We start from the raw sequence: 20500 nt of genomic DNA, 5'->3' as shown, positions 1-20500 counted from the left end.
TGTCCTTATGTCTCTTTTCTTAACCTGACCAGTCATAATCTCTGTATGTCATTCTGACTCCTGGTAGTCTTGTCTTCCCTTTAGGCTCTGTCTTAGACTTTCTGTCTTTCCCTACATCAAGTGCTAGTGGCCTTCTTGTCTTGATCTTGAAAGTGGTGTCTTTTATCTTTTCTGATTCTCCTCAGGCCAATCTTTCTCCTGTCTCCTACAGGATGTACATACATACACACATTATTATTTATTCTTTCTTTTTTTGTTTTTCTCCTAGTTGTCCCTTAAGACAGCTTTTCATGATGTGTAGATGCTGTGAGGAGTTGTTCATGTAGTTCAGGAAAAACAGATTCTGACAGTTGAGAGCGGCAGATGAGCCAGGCAAAGCAGCTGTTTTCAGAGCCAAGTCTGGGCAGACCTGTCTCAGATCCATGAGCTGTTAACAAGCATGATCAATTATTGTTCACATGCCCAGTGAGGTCAGAGCAACCTACTGAGGGATCAGAGCATACTGAGTGCAAGCTGTATTTTTATAACTTAATCACTGTGCTTTAGCACAAGTCAGGCTGATTTTTAAAGGCTTGTTCTGTCAGTCTTGCCAGGAGTGGAAGATTCATTGCTAATATAAAGTTTATCCTCTTCCATGATCCAGCTTCTGCTGCAAAGCATGATGCTTCAAGGAAGCCTGAGCAAAATGTCAGTATGAACAAAGCAGTATAACTTTTTATTTTTTTATTTATTATTCATTTCATTCTGAATGCTTGAACCCTTTTGAGTGATTTTTTTTTCCGTTCCAAACAAGCTAAAGCTGTTCCTGAATTGTGTACTAAATATGAACATGTTTGATATTGATTGATATGAATTCAAAATGTGACGCATTTTGTTCATGTGTCACCACTTTTCAGTTGTTACTATACCCCTTGCTATTAATATGCAGACATCCTTGTAATGATATATCTGGTATGCCTGTGCGCACATAATAACACAGATAATCTTATTTTCATTTTATCACCTGTACAGCCAGTGACTCATTCATGCTTTTGAGTCTTACATGGCATACTCAGTGTTCTCAGTGAACACATTCCTTTGCCTTGAGTTAGTAATAAGTAGTTACAGATGCTTTTTCAGCAAGATAATCTTTCTATTAGACTAATTTAATAATTTCACTGCAGGAAAATACTCCAACTAAAACACAAATATTTGTAGTAGAAACATGCAAACTCCTAATGTTACAATCACTAAAATGTTAATTTTTTAAACAGGATTTCAGAAGCCAATACTTCATGGACTATGCACCTTTGGGTTTGCTGCTAGAAATGTCTTGAAGCAGTTTGCAAACAATGATGTCACCAGATTCAAGGCAATCAAGGTCTGTGAGTTTGTTCTTAGATGTTAATTTTCATAATTTTCTGATTTCAGTGACAGAAGGTTCTTCAGGGTGGATATGTTATTTTCATTGTCCTGACACAATTAGTCTTACTTATTGTTGTATGCATTCTAATACATTCTAATGCCTCTGTCTATTATGTTTCCATAAATATTTGTATGTTTTGCATCACTATTTGACTGATTTTTTTTTCTTTTTCTCATTTATTAGAATTACTTTATTATGACAGATTTGACAATGTTTTATTTATTTTCTTTAATCTTTTTATTTGTTTATTTTCAGGTTCGCTTTGCAAAGCCAGTCTTTCCAGGGCAAACTTTACAAACTGAAATGTGGAGGGAAGGAAATAGAATTCATTTTCAGACCAAGGTGAGAATGCAGACACTGTTGCTGACTGCAGTGGAAAGTGTGGGTTGTATTGTTTGTGGGTATGACAGGAAGTTAAAAAAGTGGCTCGTTGAACAAGCCACACCACTGAAGAAAATTCAGGAAAATAAGTAAATATTCCTACTTATTGTTTCACAAAGATTACAGTAAAATAACGAAAATATTGTTAGGGGACTTTATATGTTCCTTGTTTTAAATACTATTGAAACACATTTCACTGTATCATGTTTTCTGGTTTGTCCACTATGGAAAAATCAAAAAAGCAAGAATTATTAAGTCAGTATCCTTTGTTTTTTGCAAATAATCATAGTCTTGTACATGTGCATTTTTTTTTTACGATTTGTTTAACAAGCTTAAATGAACTCGTGACAGTAAATGAAGGTGAATTTCAAAAGAATGTAATTAAATTGACTTAAACTTTAGCTGCATCTACACAGAAGAGCTTTCTTAACAATTGAAGTTTCATAGCAGTCAGACATAATAACTACAGTAAAAGAGATCTTACTCTTCTATAAATGCACTTTTTGTGTTACTGAATTTTCTTTGAATTTGCTGTTAGCATTTTGTGTTAATATCCTGTAATGGCGGAAAACTTCAATGTCAGGCAAAAATACTTCATGTAGAGGTGAAAAGTAAATTCTCATTGTTTCTGTTATAGTGTCCTATGCCATTGGCATTATTTTAAATCATGAATTGCTGCTGTTATTTGTTAAAAGTTACTACTGCTCAGTTCTGAGAGAATTTTTAGGTTGGTTGTGTGTACAGTCTAAACTAACAGTGCTTATGGTTTGCTTCCCAGCCCTCTGAAATTTGTGTACAGAATGTGATCATTCATTGTGTTCCAAGGCTGGATTTATTGTTGTGCTTGGTTTAATGTTAGCATTGTATGCAGAGTTCTGGGGGATACTGATACAGATTTTCTTAGTAAGCTTCAGACTGGAATAACATAACTTAGTTTGAGGGCAGATTGTAGAATTTAACACGATTATAGAAAAACAATGTTGTTCTGACAGTTGCTTACTCAAAGCAATTATGCTGAGTTCTATTGCTTTTTGTAAATCAAGGTAGTCCAAAATCAGCTCATCTGTGTACTTGTAGTACACTCAGGATGAATCAAATGGAAAATACACATCTAACTTTTTCAACACTGCCCGAAGTTGCAGTGGTGGTGGTGACAGGATGTTAGGAATGACTTGAATAATCTTTTGTGTACATTCTTTCTGTATTGAATTCAACTGTGCAATAAGCTAGAGTATGATTTTTGCCTATTCTTATCAATTTATCATATAAATCTCTATATGCATTGTCAGTGAATCATTTTGCTGCTGCCTTTTTTTCACTGTCGAGTAGTCAAAATGGTTTGTGTGTCAGTACTCATTAAAGAAACAATGCCAAAATGAAACTCATTTTCATATCTATCATAACTATTTAAAAAAATAAAACAGGAAGGAATTCAAGTATTTTTTTTCTTCTTTCTCCTTGCACTCTTTCTCATATTACGGTGTTTAAAAAATTGTTTATTGTGCAAGTTGCAGTGTAAGATGCCTAAAGATACTGTAAGCTGCTCACCTGCCTCACTAAAACCATATTAGAGCTATGTGTTTTTCTCAGTTATTGATGAAGCATATTTGTAATGAAGTAAGATCAACAGTTAATTGTATCAGAGATTATGGTTTTTCAGATACATAATGTTTTTGGATCACTCTGTAAACAGAAAAACATAATTATCTTTTGGTTTAATTTGTTAAGAATTAATTGTTTCATTTGAAGAGTTGTTTGCAAATGGTATAATACTATTTTGCTTTAAAGCTAGGCTTTGTTTTTCTTCTCACTGAAACCAATCTATTTTGTTTTCTTGATCTCTGGGCTTAAAACATAAAGAAGTTGTGTTATTGTAATTGTTTTTTCCAATGCACTACCTCTTTAATGTAATCTTCTTTTCCCATCACAGGTCAAAGAGACTGGAGACATTGCTATTACAGGGGGCTATGTGGATTTAATATCTGCCTTGGATAAGCCTTCTTCACGGGAGCCTGTAAGCAACAGATGCTTTGACTTGTAAAAGAGCATGGTTAGGCTTTACTGTTGTGAGAAACTAGGATTGCTTGCCTTTTGCTTGCTTTTTCACAAAGATTACATGAGTATATGACTTCAGAGATGTGAACACACTCTGTGGTTATTGTGTAGGGCTCATGGATCTATTCTGAGGGAAACACGCTGGCAGAATCCACAGAATACCTGGTGGACTTTGAAGTTCTTTATACCATTTGAGCTGTTTGTATAAGCATTCCTCTGTGCATTACAAAACAAGAGAGACATTCAGTAACCAGTAATGCATTAGGGCAGTAACTATAGAAGGAGCGTGTCAATTTTCTTTTGCAGATGATAGAGACTGAGTTAATTGTGAGCTGTGAAAGTGAGTGTTTTCTTTTCCCATTCATCCAGAGACATGGGGAGAGTGACAGGAAGGCAGTAGAAGAAAGGAGCAAGAGAAAAATGAAATAGTGTCCTCACAGAACAATTTTATCATTTAATTATTTTTGAGAAAGTTTTCAATGCTGTTTGAGCATGTGATCTAACAAACTGTGTGCTTCACAGTGTGTATCCTCTGAAAAAGAGAAACAGGGAGAGGGAGAGAAAGAGAGAGAGATTTGGTGGGGTATTGGTATATTCACAGAGTACTGGACTTGATACAAAAGACAAAATAGCATCTGCTGATGTCTTTCTGGGTTGTTAAGTAGTCTTTGGAGATGTGATTGCATAGTACTTTGCCTTAATAAACCTTGATTTTTTTTTCCATTGATTTTTGTGTGCAAAGGGTGAGACTTTAATCCACTGAAGTTTATAAAATACTGAGATAGTGATATTCATCTAAAGCTTGTGATATATTCCTGGAACCTGTGTCTTTACATTGACTGTGTCCAATCCTTTGATATTCTGAACTGTTGCCAAATCTACATTTGAGTTACAAACATTTAGGCATTAGAACATTTCAGTGAAATAATTACAGACATTTGTTTAACACAGAAAGTTTTTTTTTCTTCAAGCTTATTCTGAGAAATTAAGGTATTTGGGCAGGAGTTTCCTGATTGGCTGAGTCACACACTAGGGGAAACTCACCTGAGTGATTGTCAAATTAAGATGTCATCAGAAATCATGTTGAATAATGGAAAATGTTTCTTAGCCATAACCATGGAGAAGAAAAGTTAGTAGCGTGAGGAGTATTGCATCCTGTTACATGGGTCGATATAGCAGAAAAAACAAAGCTAAGGTAACTTCTTTCTTCAGTTCTCTTTGGATAAAAATATTGCTCAGGAGCTTCTCAAAGAGCACTTTATCAAGTACAAGTACTAGGTGAAGTAAAACAATGAAAGGCTTGCACAACATCACATTTGTAAAAGTTAAAAGAGAATGTAGCCGAACCCACTCTGAAGTAGTAAATGTAGTGTGATTAGATTGAGTTCTGACCATGTTCATATTGTAGTCTCTGATAATCTATCATGACGCACTAAGGTAACATACCATTGGAAACAATTTTTGTGTTCTAAAAATGAATATTTCATTCACTATGGAAAAAGTGACAATTACTATCCTCTAAATGGAATAAAAGGGAATTTAGAAGTTGTTAAAAAATCCTAAGTGTAAAACATATCCTATATTATAGTGATAAATGAATAAAACTGTAAAAACAAGACATGAAATAATTCTCAAATAATAGTCTGTGAAGCATTTTCTGCTAGAGTGTACTCTTTAGTGCTGACAACTAATAGAAGTAATTATTTGTGGCGGAAAACATTTCAATTGCATTTCCTAGTTCTGTAGTAGAAACTTTCCTTCACACAATGCTTAAACTAATAGTCATATGTATTCTATTTTTAAAAGGAGCTTTCCTTTTCAAATTCTCACTGTTCTCTTTTTTTTATTATTTTTATTTTTTTTAAGACTGCAGGGCTGCAGAGTGACCTGGTGTTTGAAGAAATTGGCCATCGCATCAAAGAGATTGGACATGAGTTGGTAAGGAAAGTAAGTGCTGTGTTCCAGTGGGACATCACTAAAGATGGAAAAACAGCAATGCAGTGGAGTAAGTAATAGCTATTATATAATGTCACAGTGCATTTTTTAAAATGAAGTGAGATTAATTATACTCATTTTAATTAAACTGTTTTTTTTTTTTAACAAAGATAAACTAGTAGATGAATGCTCACTCCTAAAATCATCTCCTAAAGATGTTTTTGCCTCTGTATCTAGAGAGAGGATCTATCCCTGTTTCTTCTGTTTGCTACTGAAGCAGTAGGAGGAAAGTTGTTCCTTCTTCCAGTGAATGTTTTACCACCTAAAAGCCATTAGAGATAACTTTTCTCTGTCATCTTTTCCTCTGCTTGAGTGCGATCCTGTGAAAAATAGGTATAATAATGTGGAGAAACATATGAAATAAAAATTAACTTTGAATTTGGTTTCTTTGGGTAGATATTGCATATTTCTTCAATGTGTGTTCAGAATTCTTATCACTGAAACATCTGGAATGTGAGATTAACCTGGGAGAGGTTTTTGTTTTATTCTAAGCTCTGAGTTTGTACTAATTGTTTCATTATCCATCTTCTTTCTAAACCTCTACTTATAAGGACCACACAGGACTTCACAAATAGTGTTTATGGTTCTCCTTTGCTACCTGCTGGGCTTCTTTCCTGTATTAAATTTGTTACTTAGTTGTGTTTCCTTGTCTTCTGATCTTTGGACTTGTCACTTCTGCACAGCTTTGTGCTGTTGTGAAAACTGCAGCAATTGACAGTGCTAGAAACAATCTGGGCCCTGTAGCTCATTTCTGTCTCTCTTGATAGCATCTCCTGCTAATGTCCTTGAGCTTCTTAAGATCTTGGAGGGGTGAGAGGGGAAGCAGATGAGAGAAAGCAAACAGTATCATGGGCTGCTGTGATTTTTTTTTTCATACAGGTAGTCATTCTAGTGTTTTCCAAATTTTAAAGACATCAGGGTTTTTTGATGTCTTTTCTTTCTAGTATTAGTTTCTTTTAGAGCTTTGTTTTAAGTGTTACTCTAACCTTTTTATCTCTTTTTTTTTTTGCAGTAAGACTAATTGTTGTTATTATTTTAATTAGAATGTGTTCATAGGTTCATAGGTTTGTAGGTACATTATGTTGGAAAGGACCTACAAGATCATCTAGTCCAACCATCCCCCTATCACTATCCCTACCCAACTACTAAATCAAATCCCTCAGCACTCCATCTAAACGCTTCTTGAACAGCGCTAGGGATGGTGCCTCAACCACCTCCCTAGGCAGGCCATTCCAGTGCATGACCACTCTTTCAGACAAAAAATGTTTCCTCAGGTCTAATCTAAATCTTCCCCAGCGCAACTTGTGGCCATTCCCTCTCGTCCTGTCATTATTTATCAGGGAGAAGAGGCCCACCCCCTCCTCACCACAACCCCCCTTCAGGAAGTGGTAGAGTGCAATAAGGTCTCCTCTGAGCCTCCTCTTCTCCAGACTAAACAATCCCAGCTCCCTCAGCCGCTCCTCAGAAGACTTGTGCTCCAGACCCCTCACCAGTTTTGTTGCCCTTCTCTGAACACGCTCCAGGGCCTCAATGTCCTTCTTGTAGTGAGGGGCCCAAAACTGAACACAGTACTCGAGGTGCGGCCGTACCAGAGCTGAGTACAGGGGGATGATCACCTCCCTGCTCCTGCTGGCTACACTAACTTGTACCTTGTGTAACTTGTTACAGAGGCACTTCTGATGATAGTACTAATAGTAACAGTATTTTTGATTTGCAGTGATCTTTATTTTCATCTTAATGTCTATAAATGATATAGTTATAGAAATTCTGGTTTTGCAGTCTGGATGTTTTGTCAGCTCATTCGCTGTCTGAAAAGTTTTGAACTGTAGCTATTGACAACTGATCTTAATTAGAGGGTTTTTTTTTTTCTTGTTGTCACAGAAAAAAATTAATCTAATGTACAAGCATGCTGAAAATGAATATAAATCAATATCTATTTGGACAGTATTGAAACTATATAGAATAAATTTATCAGTGGAGGGTATCTTTTTTTTTATCTTTTTTTTTTAAAAACAGATTTCCTATTAGACATCCCCCAGCTTTAACTGCAGCTTCTCCCATTAGCTTCACTACCTAAAGAATACTCTTAACTCTTCTGCATATTTATTACTGTACAATTGCTTCGGTTGTTTTCAGTAGTTTTCAGATATTGCCATTGAGATTTATTAGCCGACTATGTTCAGTTTAGAAGTTTCCTCTTCTGTTGCTCTATATCATCCTGAAGGCATAAAATATTTATCTTCTTTTCCAGTTCTAGAAAAAATGAAATTTTTATAGGAAAACATTGGAAAAATGATTATGCGCATTTCAGTGTGAATGTCACTAAAATTACTGGGAAGCAGTTTAATCATTTATGTTGCAAAGTAACTTTGGGCAGTGAAGAGTGGGTGACACTTTGTTCTGTTTTCACTCAGGCTGAGCTTCATATTGCAGTTACTTATCTTCTGTGAGGGAGAATTGGGGTGAAGGAAAAAAAAAAAAAAGGTGATCACCTGATAACTTTTTCCTGTGAATAGCAGGGCAGTCTGACAAGCACATCTTACAGAGAATAATAATTCCTAGGTATTTACTGTAGTGTAGCATTTATATATATAATTAAAAACAAAAAGATTGGCTACTGCTTTATGCACTGGAAATGCTTGAATTTGTTTTTTACTATGAAAGCAGTACCTCAATTTTATGTATTTGAGAAGCTAGTTGATTTTGAAGAGACTTCAGCTTTAAGTTTCATTTAAGTTATGTTGCTACACAGAGTATTGAGGAGTACCATGCCTCTGTCTCAAACTTGTTTTTGAATGGAGCTACTCAGAGTGGTCAGGCACTGGAATGGCCTGCCTAGGGAGGCGGTTGAGGCACCATCCCTAGTGCTGTTCAAGAAGCGTTTAGATGAGGTGCTGAGGGATTTGATTTAGTAGTTGGGTAGGGATAGTGATAGGAGGATGGTTGGACTAGATGATCTTGTAGGTCCTTTCCAACCTTATGAACCTATGAGCTGTGTGAGTGGGTAGGGGAAAAGCTGGGACATCCTGGAACTACTCAGGTGTTTCTGGAGCTGTGGAACTATGCTGGCAGTGTGGAAGGGCATCTAACCAGGCCACCATGCACCTGCACTTGGAGTCTAAGCAGGGACAGTGGCACACCAATATCACATCATTATTAAGTTGACCACTGGTAATGGCTGTGCAAAATGCAAACGTTAATTGCAGAGACACATATCCAGGAGATTTTGTAGGAAATGTATATAGGAAGCTTGTGTCAAGACCATTTTCTTCTACAGCATACAGCTGTGTTATTTGCCTTAGTCTCACAAAGGTGTGTTTTACACTAAGGCACCATCTTTAGTCTTAAATCACTTTGGAGAGTTAAAATTTTTCTGCTTTGATGGTTGGAATCTGTTCTGGTATTCAGCTAATTTCTTTCATTGCTAATTTATATCTGCATTTCTGTGTGCTGGCACTGTAGTCTCAGGAGAGTATCCTTCGTGTTTTTATGAAACTGGCAGGATTTGTTGTTACGGAGCTCTTCATTTGTGTCTGCTGGAATTTTTTTATTTTTATTTTTATTTTTTCTTCTCCAGTGAATATAGTAACACTGTTGAAGAGAATAAAGTGGTAATGGAAATTATAGTTTTCATATTTTCATATATCTGGAATAGAACATTGTTTCCTCTATTTTGAAGTTTTCTAATAACTTTTAATTAAAAATGGTTTCATGATTTAATATTATCCATGGTGCCATGGTCATGCAGTATTTAAAGATGTTCTTGTGGCTTTAGAGCTTACAATTATTTATGGGAATGATTTGATCAGCAATGCTGTTGTGATTCAGATGTGAAATAGAGAACAGCCTTTGTAGCACAGTGTATTTTGTATTTTTTTGTTCAGATATATAAGAATTTGTCTAAGTAATTGAAACATTTAATTCAACATTGTGTCTTCTAAACCTTACAGTACTGAGTCAGATCAACAAATACAATTGAGATATATCAAAATATAATTGAGAGATATATAAAAATATGCCTTTCTAGCTGGTACTCAGTAGAGAAAAGAGGATCTGTTGTGCCTTAGGAGATGTTATGTCAGGCTTTCAGCATCTGGGTTTCCTTTTGGATGTTGTTGGGATTAGGGACAAACAAGAAAAAAATATAACAAGTGCAAAATGATGACCAAAAGAGGGACTTGTGCTTGTTTATTTATTTATTTCTAAAGTGCAGAAGTCTTTAAAAATAATTGATTAGGAACTATAAGCATCCTATAAGAGCGTGTATGTATTTCATGAATTTAGATGTTTGGGTTGCATGTGGCAAGCTTTTAAGTAGGTTGCTTGCTGGGGTTGGCTGCTGTGAGAAGAGAACAGGGGCTACCTACATCATGGTGGATACAGCCATCACGTCTCCAAAACTGAGCCATCTCAGGACAGAACTTAGCCCATCAGCAATGCTGGTGGTTCCTCTGTCACAGCACATTTAAGAAAGTGTGAAAAAGACTGCGCAACAGCTGAGAGAGAGAAGTGACAAAATGCTGAGAAGCAGCCCTGCAGGAGCTAAGGTCAGTGCAGAAGGAGGACAAGAAGTACTCCAGGCACAGAGTATAAGTTCCCTTCAGCCCAGGATTGACCCATGCTGGAGCAGGCTGTCCCCAACAGCCCTTGGGCACCATGTGTAGCAGATTGGCAGATCTCCACATGCAGCCCTTGAGGTGCAGTAGTGGATTAAGGAAGCCATGGCCCATGGAGAGGAGCCCATACAGAAGCAGGTTCTCCTGAGGAAACTACAGAGGAGACGAGTTAGATGAGAGGTTCAGCAGAGAGGAATGGCAGTGGGCTGAACACAACTTCATATCCATATCCTTCTGTAGTGCTCAGAGTTGGTGAGGGTTTAGAGGAACTGAGAATTAAGAGGGGAATATATTTTTAGTTGAGTTTTTGTTTCTCACTAGCCTACCCTATTTTTAATTGGCAATAAATAAAGCAAATCTTCTCCAGGTCGAGTCTGTTTTGTCAAACATAGCAACTGTTGAGTGATATGTCCCTATCTTGACCCACAATCTTTTCCATAGTATTTCCTCTTGCATTCTGGTGAGAAGCAGGAGTGAGAGTGGCTTTGTGGCTCCTGGTAGCCATCTGAGGTCAAGCCAAGACAGAAGGACTTGCTGGTCATTGCTGTTTGTGTGGCTCAGAATGAGCTCAGTTAGGTTTACAGTGGTATGGTTTATGGCTTGAAAGGGACATTACACAGCTCCAGCCCACAAACAGAGGAGTTGTAGAAAAACAGTTGTGGCCCTAATGCTAGACAAATATTTTTTGCGCTTTTTTCTTAAAACAGGCTTTCATCATGTGAACATGGTGGAGCTTTGCAACCAAAATATTTATGGATTTTTTTTTAATATATATATGTAGAGGAAGCTGATATGACAAGAAGCAGAACTTGGTGTTTTGTTTCACCAGCTGTGAAGAGTACAAAACTAAAAAATATATGAACAATTTTTTTAAAAAAAGAAAGTATACAATATTATTTAGGCTTATTTGTATCTTGGAGCGGTATATTTACTACTGATACACTTCTTTTATGATAGATGGGCAGGTTGTTTATCTGCTGTTGAGTAATTTTCCTTTCTATTCTTACTGTATCAAGGTTGTGATGTCCATTAAACCTGTTTCTGGAATTACAACTTACCTTAAAAATCAAATGAATAATAATTATGTAGTATGTCGTTTCTGTCACTGAACATCACTGCACACTTAATTCTCTTTCTAGTTTTATTTTAACTGGAAAAGATAATATGTAGAACAGATTTCAGAAAATGAAAGATTTAATAGCCTCAAATAGTCAAAAGCTGTGTAGTTAACCTTTCAGAAATACTATTCAGAAAAATAAGGGAAAAAAAAAAGATGAACCAGTTTTTAGTCACCACAGTTAGGCAAGTGACTTAAAATTTGGAAACTGACAGTCCTTGTCCCTCATGTTGTATCCTTCAGTGATGATACTGTTTTGTGCTTATGAAAGAGCGGATCGAAAGGAAAATTATGTAGAGAGGCCGAGAATTTGTGAAATCTGAGAAAAAGTTGACAGAGCACAAATTGTCAAAATACTTTTAACAAATGACATTATACCTGATAGTGTTAGCCTTGTAACAGATCATTTTGGCAGGGAAAATTTGGGAAAATAACACTTCAAATCTCCAGGCACTTCAGGAAATTTTTGGCTTTCCAGAAGAGGACATCTGTTTGGCAAGGCTTGAAATGCTCTTTCCACCAAGTAGAATAGGCTGCATTCTGCTGTCCGGCAAAAAAAAAAAAGAAAATACCATCAAGTACTGAGCACCACCACATTTGGTTTCTCTGACTAAAGGGTACCGAATTAAAGACCTCACAACTTTGCTGCTAACATTACCATTTTGGATTGTTTGCACTCATTAATACCTTGTGACGCTTAAATGTTGTTTGAAAATGTTTTCATCTGACTATAAAATCATATTGAAATGGCACTCCTTCCAGTAAGTTCCCCTCCTTGTTAGGCAGATAGTCTATATATGTCTTCTAGAGTTAACAAAAAAGCTGAGATTTAATTGAAAACTTTCCTATTACTTTTTTTTTTCTTCCTCCAGGAAGTGTTTTAATACCTAAAAATTGTTTTTGTTTAAACAGATATTTTCCTGCCTTGTGTAATTAGTGGATTTATTTTCCTTTGATCCACTAAAGTTCCCATCCAGATTGCTGTGCTATGTTAAACTATACTGATGACAGTGAAATTACTGAAACCCATATGCATGGAACCATGATAAAGTAATAAGATTTAGGTGCATGTGCCCCTTAATAATTTGTTGTGCTAAAATAAGCGTTTTTTAAAGGAGAGGGGCCGGTCTGATTTGAATATCAAAAGTTCAGTCTAGCAATGTAATGCAAACTGGGCTAGTGCAATGCTGATGCATACATTTTGTGTCTATAAATACAAAAGGACAGGAATTTTAAGGTAAGGTAGGTATTTTCTCCCTTCAATTACTATAAAAGTAGGTGCTTGTGACTGAAGTACAAACTAATCAACAGTTACATTCTTATGTTTCTCTCTGGTTTACGTTCTAAAAGAGATAGAAAACTTTTGTAATCTCATTTACAAATGTTAATTTACAAAAATGTTCAAAATTTGGCATTTTCAGAATTTAATCTCTTAACTGCAAACATGTAGGATGAAAACATTTTTACTGTCTGTACATGTCCAGTTTGTTGCAACAGCACAAGAAAAGGTGTCTTTTTTTTTTCCCTCTAATCTCTGTTGTTTTCTTTCATTAAAAGAATTAGAAAAACCTTCATTTTCTAAGTAACTTTTAGCTTGACATTTATCTTATGCTGGATGTTTCACAATAATGCTTGTGGAGAGTAGTGTTCTTTAATCCGAAGGTTTGACCTTTCTTTTGAACTAAAACTATATTTTGCTGTTTTTTTTTCTCAGCAATTGACTTGAAAAATGGTTCTGGAGCTGTGTACCAGGGACCTGCAAGAAGTTCTGCTGATACCACCTTCACACTCTCAGACCAGGATTTTATGGATGTGGTGCAACAGAAGACCAGTCCTGAAATGGTAAAATGATTGTGACAAACTCACTTGCCTGGGAAGTTTGCCTAAGTTCAAGTTTTGGTTCATGACTGTTTTCATTCCAAAACCTGCAGCACTGGGTGTTTGGATGAAGCAAACCAGACTTAGATTAGATATAAGCACACATTATACTGAATAAGTGAGAAAGCATGGAAATGAATTTATGCCATCTTTACCTCCTAGAAGTGGTAAAGGATGACAAAAATACCTCAGATGATAATGCCTAACATTACAAAGTTGCTAGTTTTAATTTTCCTTTTTTTTTTCCCTCTTTTTTCTTTTCCCTTTTTTCACAGTATCATCTGTAAGAATGAAGTTTTACAGCTCCTTTTGGTGTTTTGATATGTCATGTTACAGGGAACTGGTATTTGTTGCAGAACCCTGGTTTACTGCTACTACTGCTGCAAGGAAAAATCGCACACAATGCATAAAGGCAGATCCATTCACCAAAATTCAGTTGTAACCAGAGTTGGTACTTTCAGTTTCTTAGGTTAATGAACTACATAAAATTACTAATTTTACTAGTAAAATGCCATGTGTAAGAGTAAATTAAACAAACACAAAAGTAGCATTTAGTAAAGAGCACTTTAATTAGCTCATCATATATTTCTCTGATCCCAAAGAAAAGTTGTAAGAGAATTGAGTTTAAAATTGGAGGCTACCAGTGATGGCAGCTGTCTGTTAGAAGTCCACATTACTACAGAGGTAAAATCCTTTGTGCTCGTCTGTATATAGCAAGCATAGGGCATAAACCAAGCTTTAGATGTTGATGTGTAATCTCCAGAAAGCAAGAGAGCTGTGACTGCAATTCAGGCATATTATCTATTCTGAAGAATTTAGTATTTCCTTTGAGTTGATTTGGAGTTTTCTCATCTAAGGAGCTATAAGCGTCTATTTGATTTCTGTTCTGCTATTTCTCTTCCTAATTTTAATCTATTTCAAGTTAATGGAGCTATGCAAAACATTTTCTCTGAGAACATTAAAAGGGCTTTCAAATTGTGAAGCCACAGTGAAACAAAACTTAAAGAAACCCAACTAGAATAGATTGAAACAGCATATATAGCTCTTTGAGCTAGGGGCAATACAAGTATAGTATACCAGTTGAAAATATTGGTTGATCTCTGATTCTACAAGTACAACAGTCTCCTACTCCATTTTCTAGTTCTTGAATGTTTTAAAATGCTTTATATAAACCCATTGCAATTCCTCAGAATATATTTAAATGTGTATTGTTAAAATTCCTATTTGGAATTGTTATGAAATTGAGCAAGTAGGTGTCCATTTAGTCAGACAGAAATGAATGGACTTAGGTTGCAAAGGCAAGAATAGACTGGTAGCGTTATTTTTGTTCATCTTCAAAGTTTTATTATCAGCTTATGAAAAAGTTTGCTTGTACCAGATGAAATCCTCTGTGCTATGCTTAGAAAAGAGATGCAGGCCACTGAAATGGATTTTATTTATTTTGTTTAATTTTTCCTGAGAGGTAAACTGGCCTACTCCATCACGCTGTGCTCTGGCTTCTACTGAATTGGAGCTGGAATTGTTTTCTTTTAATTACCCAGAACCAGTGTGTATTGCTCACATAAGGCTTTCATATAAGCACAAAGCAACCCCAATTTTCATTGGGTTCTTGTTTGGTAATAGTAATTCTTTCAATTGTGAATGAACAGGTGAATATATTTTTTCTGTTCTTGGTTTTTATAGGCATTCTTTTCTGGTAAACTGAAAGTGAAGGGGAACATCATGCTGAGCAAGAAATTGGAAATGATCCTGAAAGATTATGCCAAGCTCTGAACTCCTTGATCATCTACCACAGTAGTGAAGAACTTCAGAATACAAAAAATTCAGTTACTTCAGAAGCAACAATTGAAACATTTTGCAGATTACTTAACATTAATCTGATTCTTTATATTGCTAATATACAAGTTACTTTACTTGCTGTAGACACATCTTGAAATGACTATAACCATTAAAATTCATTCTTTCTTTCTCAGCAGCAGTAAATAATGATACATCTCTCATTGTTCATCTTTATCTAAATAAAAAATTCTTATAAAGATGCATATATTTCTATATTAATTCTAAAGAAAATTAAATGGCTGTACTCTTTGATAACTTCTTATGTGTGTGTTTGTCTTCATTTATATTACCTTAGACATCCTAATTCCTATGAATCTAGCTGGCTTGTAATTAAAATTAAAATGTTTTTTTGTCTTAAGCTTTCATGGGCCCACTAAAATAACAAAGACCATTATATTTATTTGCATCCTGCTGTTATGTTTGTTTTTTTTTCTGTACAGGGGAAAACCCTTGAACTTCATCTCTGCCCATCTTTTTTAGACAATCACTCCTACTCCTATATGAGTTATTTTTATAAATGGTATGGAACTTCAGTGAGGCTTTATCTTGTAGCTCCCTCATTATTTCAGTTGAGGGCATTTCACACTGCGATATAAAGTCTTTCTGTTTTTTAAAAATTGAAATAATCTCTACATGCACAATTTATTAAAAAGATTTGCTAGAGTGCTACAGAAGGCTGTTTTAACATAGCTTTATCTTATCATTAATTCTTTCATACTGGGTAACAATTTCTTTCAATGTGGAACACTGGAATACAAAGTTTTGTAACTAGTTAATAGTTGAGCAGAGTATAGCACTTAGGGATAAGGAATGACAAGAGGTAGCTAACACAGCTGTTGTAAAATCTCTGTACTGCTTATAGCAGTGTTGTTCTTTTTGTTTTGCCTTTACAATCTCATTCACTTTTTCTCTTGCTTGAGATATTAGAAAATAAATGGAGTCAAAGGATACATCCAGAAGAACTTGGATAGGCTGGGGAAGTGAATCAGCTCATGAAGTTCAGCAAGGAAAAGTGCAAACTCTTGCACTTGGAGGGGGATGACCTGTGCTTCAGTTTATGCTGGGGGACTGCCTAATAGGCAAGAAAGGTCATTCTGGTAGGTACCAATTTGAACATGAGCCAGCAGTGTGCCCTTGCCACAGGGAAGGTTGTCAGTCTTCTGGTCTGCACTGGATCTTCTTCATGTCTATAAATACATGATGGAAGGATGCAAAGAGAACTGACTGGACAAATTGGAGTATGAGATTCCATTTGAGCAGAGGGAAGCATTTATGTAAGGGTGTCTGAATTCTGGCGCAGGTTGCCCAGGGAGCCTGTGGAAATCTTTAAAAGTTTCCTGGGTTTGGAACATGGATGGCCCTTCCTCACCAAGGGGGTTGGACTAGATGGCCTCTAGAGGTCCCTACCTCAACTCTTCAATGATGTGTGTAATGTTGCTTTGAAGGAACGAGCCAGGGAGAAGTGTTAATCATCCCTATGGAACATTTTCAGCTGAGTGGTATTACACAGCACCAGAGGCTGTCACTGTAGCCAGGTAATTCTTCAGGTAGAAACATTCTCATAAAGGCCAGTATCAAGATAGCAGATATTTATAAAATGAGTTAATTCACTCATATAGGCAGAACTGGGATAGCTGTGGCCATATGTTTTCCTGAAGAAAGTGTGCTCATGTATACTCCTTGTCACATGAATACCTGGAAATGAAAGATGTATATTTTTGAGCCTGAACTAGGAGTTCAGACACCACCCCAGCTACATGAGTGGGCTAAAGCTGTAAGACCATGTTGAGACTGCGGATGAATGGACTTTTTGAGGACAGAGGTTACTGATTGTAAAACTGGATTAAATTCTCCACAGATTTATTTTTTCTTGACTAAACTACCAGCCATGCGTTATTTCAGACAGATACGTATTAAACTGACACATGTCTACTAGAATCTGTCTCATAAACTACATTATCTGTAGGTGGGAAACAGAACAAGTGTGATGTTTGCTGCCTCAAAGAGGCCATCCAAAACCAACGAGAACATTATGTTGATTCTAATCATTGTCTGTTCCGCAGAGCTCCACCTTACAAAGCAACTTTGTGACATGTACAGAAAGCTGTCTTTTATGACTGAAACATTTTTATTTTTTCTAAAAAAAAAAAAATGTATTAGAGAAACAGATTTGTTGCAGGGCTGTTACCTGTGCACACCACATGCATGAGAAACAATTTTCCAAGTGTACCTTTCCAGTGTATGTGTATGTATTAAAAATGTGCTTTTAAAAATAAATGAGGAAATAGTTGTGCGTACAGGAGGGCAGTTACATTTGCTTAAGAATGTGATGTTCTCTGTAGGTGACAGTCTTGTAAATTCACCAAAAAGATAGTTTTGTTTTCTCAGCGCCATAAAAATAAAGAAGCTGATGCTTACAACTTATGCTTTTATGTGAATTGAGCTACATCCTGCAGTGTGACTTTGTATAGGTGCTATTACTGGATGGAGCACAAAGTCCCGCCTGTATGAGGTTCTTCTGCTCCCCCAGCAGAGGCTAATTGTCCACACTTCTTAGTATAGCAGTAGGCTTGGTTTTCTAGGAGTAGTATTTAGGTGTTTCATCTGTTTGTGGCCTGAATTGCTGCAACTGATGTGTTTGGTGAGTTGGTTTCATCCGTATCCCAGTGTTTGTACTTCTCAAAAATTTTCTCAATTCAATTACTGATTCAACTAGCTATTACTGAACCAAATGCTTTGCTGGGTCACATATCTATCTCGAACATTTTGGAGGTTTTCTTCTTTTTATCTATCTATCTATCTATCTATCTATCTATCTATCTATCTATCTATCTATCTATCTATCTATCTCTCTATCTATCTATTTTATTTTGGTTGTTAGCATGTGAAAACATCCTATTCAGATTGCTGGCTTTTAAAAGTAGTATTCAGAAACAAGCAAAGAAATATATTTAAAAGGATACATTCAAGATAATGACAGTCAGATCGGTAGGGTGCTATTTCAAAGATTCTTAGCTGCTTTCATCTAGGGTGGTTTCATTCTGTTTTTAGAGCTCATGTTTCAAACCTTTCCACATCTTTCAACTGAAGCAGTTTTTGGGGCCTTTCTCATCATTCAGAGGCAGCAGCACCATATGCTATTGTATCTATTTCCACACAAGGCACAGAGACATGAGAAAACTAGTCACTTTATCACTTCTTTGTGTATGCTCAGAGTAGCTGTTGTTTTAAATTTTTTTTTTCACCACTAAGAGTAAGTGCTGTTACCTTGGATTGCGAAGCCCCCCTTGTTTCCCAAATGTCCCAGCTCTCTATGTGATAAAACTGATCTCTAGGAGATGAAGAGGCCTTTACAAACACCTTAGATGTAAAAATTTTAATGGCACATAGACTTTATGTAATGCACATAAGAGCAAGCTTGTCCACTATTCATTGTGATACATGTTTTACAGTGTTTTGATTACTCCTATATGAATGTAAATAATGCACTGTCTGGACATCCATGTGATGTCTGGATTGTAGGCATTTCAGGTAAGAATTCAGTTGTTTGTGTTCCAGGAATACCTGTGTGAGAGATGTATCTGGCTGCATAAATTACTGTGCTTTTTAATTACAGACTGATTTTTATTATTTCTCTTTTTCTTCTCTGTACAGTCTTTTCAGTCTACCAGCTGGCTTGCAATTATGTCCATGATTCAAAACTTGAATTGCAGTTCCACAGATGCATATCCTCTTCACTTGTTTGTGAGGTCACTGACTGAAGTATGAGAGCAGTGAGCACAGATGAGGAAAGCTACAAGCTATCTGACTGCTATGTGCTTCAAAAAAGATTGTGCTGAATTTTATGCTTTCCGGTCCTCACAGTTGTTCTTAATCAGTTTATTTCAGTGGAGTTCAATACATCTTCCAGGCGCTATCTATAATTACAGGTAACAGTTCTTTAACTGCTGATGACCACATTCATAATCAGAGGACATTAAAATAAGTAAAATGGGGTTGAGTGGTTAGCTTGAGAAATTTCAGATAGAAAAACTTGAATCCCAAGTCCTATAGTCATTTCTGATGCTTACTCCCACCTTCCCCATTAGCATTATGCACTTAGGAGTGATTTGTGTTTATCTGTTGGACTGAACTACTTGTAAAAACAACCATTCATCATTCAAGACTTATCCTGAGAAATTAAAACACATTGTAGAATGGAAGAACTCAGTACTGTAACAAATGAATTTTCCTGATCTAGATAAATTAACATTTTAAATTAATGTTGTGTTTTCAATATTCATAGAATCACAGGATAGCTAGGGTTGGAAGGGAGCTTACAGCTGACCCAGGTCCAACCTCCTTCCATGGCCAGGGCTGCTACCCACCAGATCAGCCTCATCCAACCTGACACTGAAATTTTCTTTCTGTTCATGATACTTAGAAGAGTTAAAGGAAGAGGAAATATTAATTCCCCCAATTCCTGCACTACCTTCTTCTACTTCAGTTGCTACAGATATCTTTCTTACTAAGTAAATATGACTCATGTGAAAATGTGTTCTCCACAATGTTTTTCTGCAGTGACAGGTTCTATCCTTTAGGCCATCAGCTGTATCTCCAGAAGTGTGACATGGAAAGCATCAGCTATTGGATGATCCGAGGTCAGGAGAAATGTAGTAGACTATGGATGTAGCTTTGGTGGCACGTAAATGACTTCTAGCATAATGTAGCAGTGTCTGCAGTTAATCAAAGGTTTGGATGGAAAGGAACAATCTTCTCTTGCACCCAGATTTCACCTGAATCCCACTGAATCTTGATTGTGGACAGATATTTTGCTACCAGAAAAGCCATGCTGTTGGGATGGCAGGATTTGCATGGAGTAAGTTAAAAATTAATTTTTGTTCCTATTGAATGCCCATTAAAAACAACAACAAAAACAAAAAACCCCTCAAATTTCCCTAAGAGTTAGGGAGATAATCAGTCAATTTCTGTCTTATTTTGCCCAAATAATTGCCTGTATATACAGGATTAGTGGGGAGGGTTAAAAAAATAAAATAAAAAGAGAAAATAAAAAAAATAAAAAAAAAAATAAAAAAAATGATACTGGAGTCTGAAGTCTAGTACCAATGTTATTAGCACAACATATTCTCTATAGAAAATAGAATCTGAGTTGCTGCTTGTATCAATCAACATGACTATTTTAACTCCTGAAGCACATAAACATTTTCTTCTTAC

The 20500-nt window shown here is 36.1% G+C and overlaps 1 protein-coding gene across 1 annotated transcript in view; it reads left to right on the top strand.

Annotated features, from left to right (window-relative positions):
• HSD17B4 (hydroxysteroid 17-beta dehydrogenase 4) overlaps positions 1 to 15489 on the top strand; it is a 58308-nt gene extending 42819 nt beyond the window's left edge. Inside the window, exons 19-24 of the mRNA XM_065744292.1 lie at positions 1254 to 1360; positions 1661 to 1747; positions 3717 to 3800; positions 5708 to 5846; positions 13284 to 13411; positions 15131 to 15489. Of these exons, the coding sequence (XP_065600364.1) occupies positions 1254 to 1360; positions 1661 to 1747; positions 3717 to 3800; positions 5708 to 5846; positions 13284 to 13411; positions 15131 to 15220 (635 nt within the window). The 3' untranslated portion in view covers positions 15221 to 15489. The remainder of the gene's footprint in view (positions 1 to 1253; positions 1361 to 1660; positions 1748 to 3716; positions 3801 to 5707; positions 5847 to 13283; positions 13412 to 15130) is intronic.
• Positions 15490 to 20500: the final 5011 nt, after the last annotated feature.

The sequence above is a fragment of the Cyrtonyx montezumae genome, unplaced genomic scaffold (genome assembly GCF_038088225.1).
Source record: "Cyrtonyx montezumae isolate F1298 unplaced genomic scaffold, pur_monq_1.0 scaffold_30, whole genome shotgun sequence".
In the NCBI taxonomy this organism is placed as follows: Eukaryota; Metazoa; Chordata; class Aves; order Galliformes; family Odontophoridae; genus Cyrtonyx; species Cyrtonyx montezumae.
The sequence above is the reverse complement of the archived record's forward strand: the minus strand, read 5'-3'. Positions and strand labels throughout refer to the sequence as shown.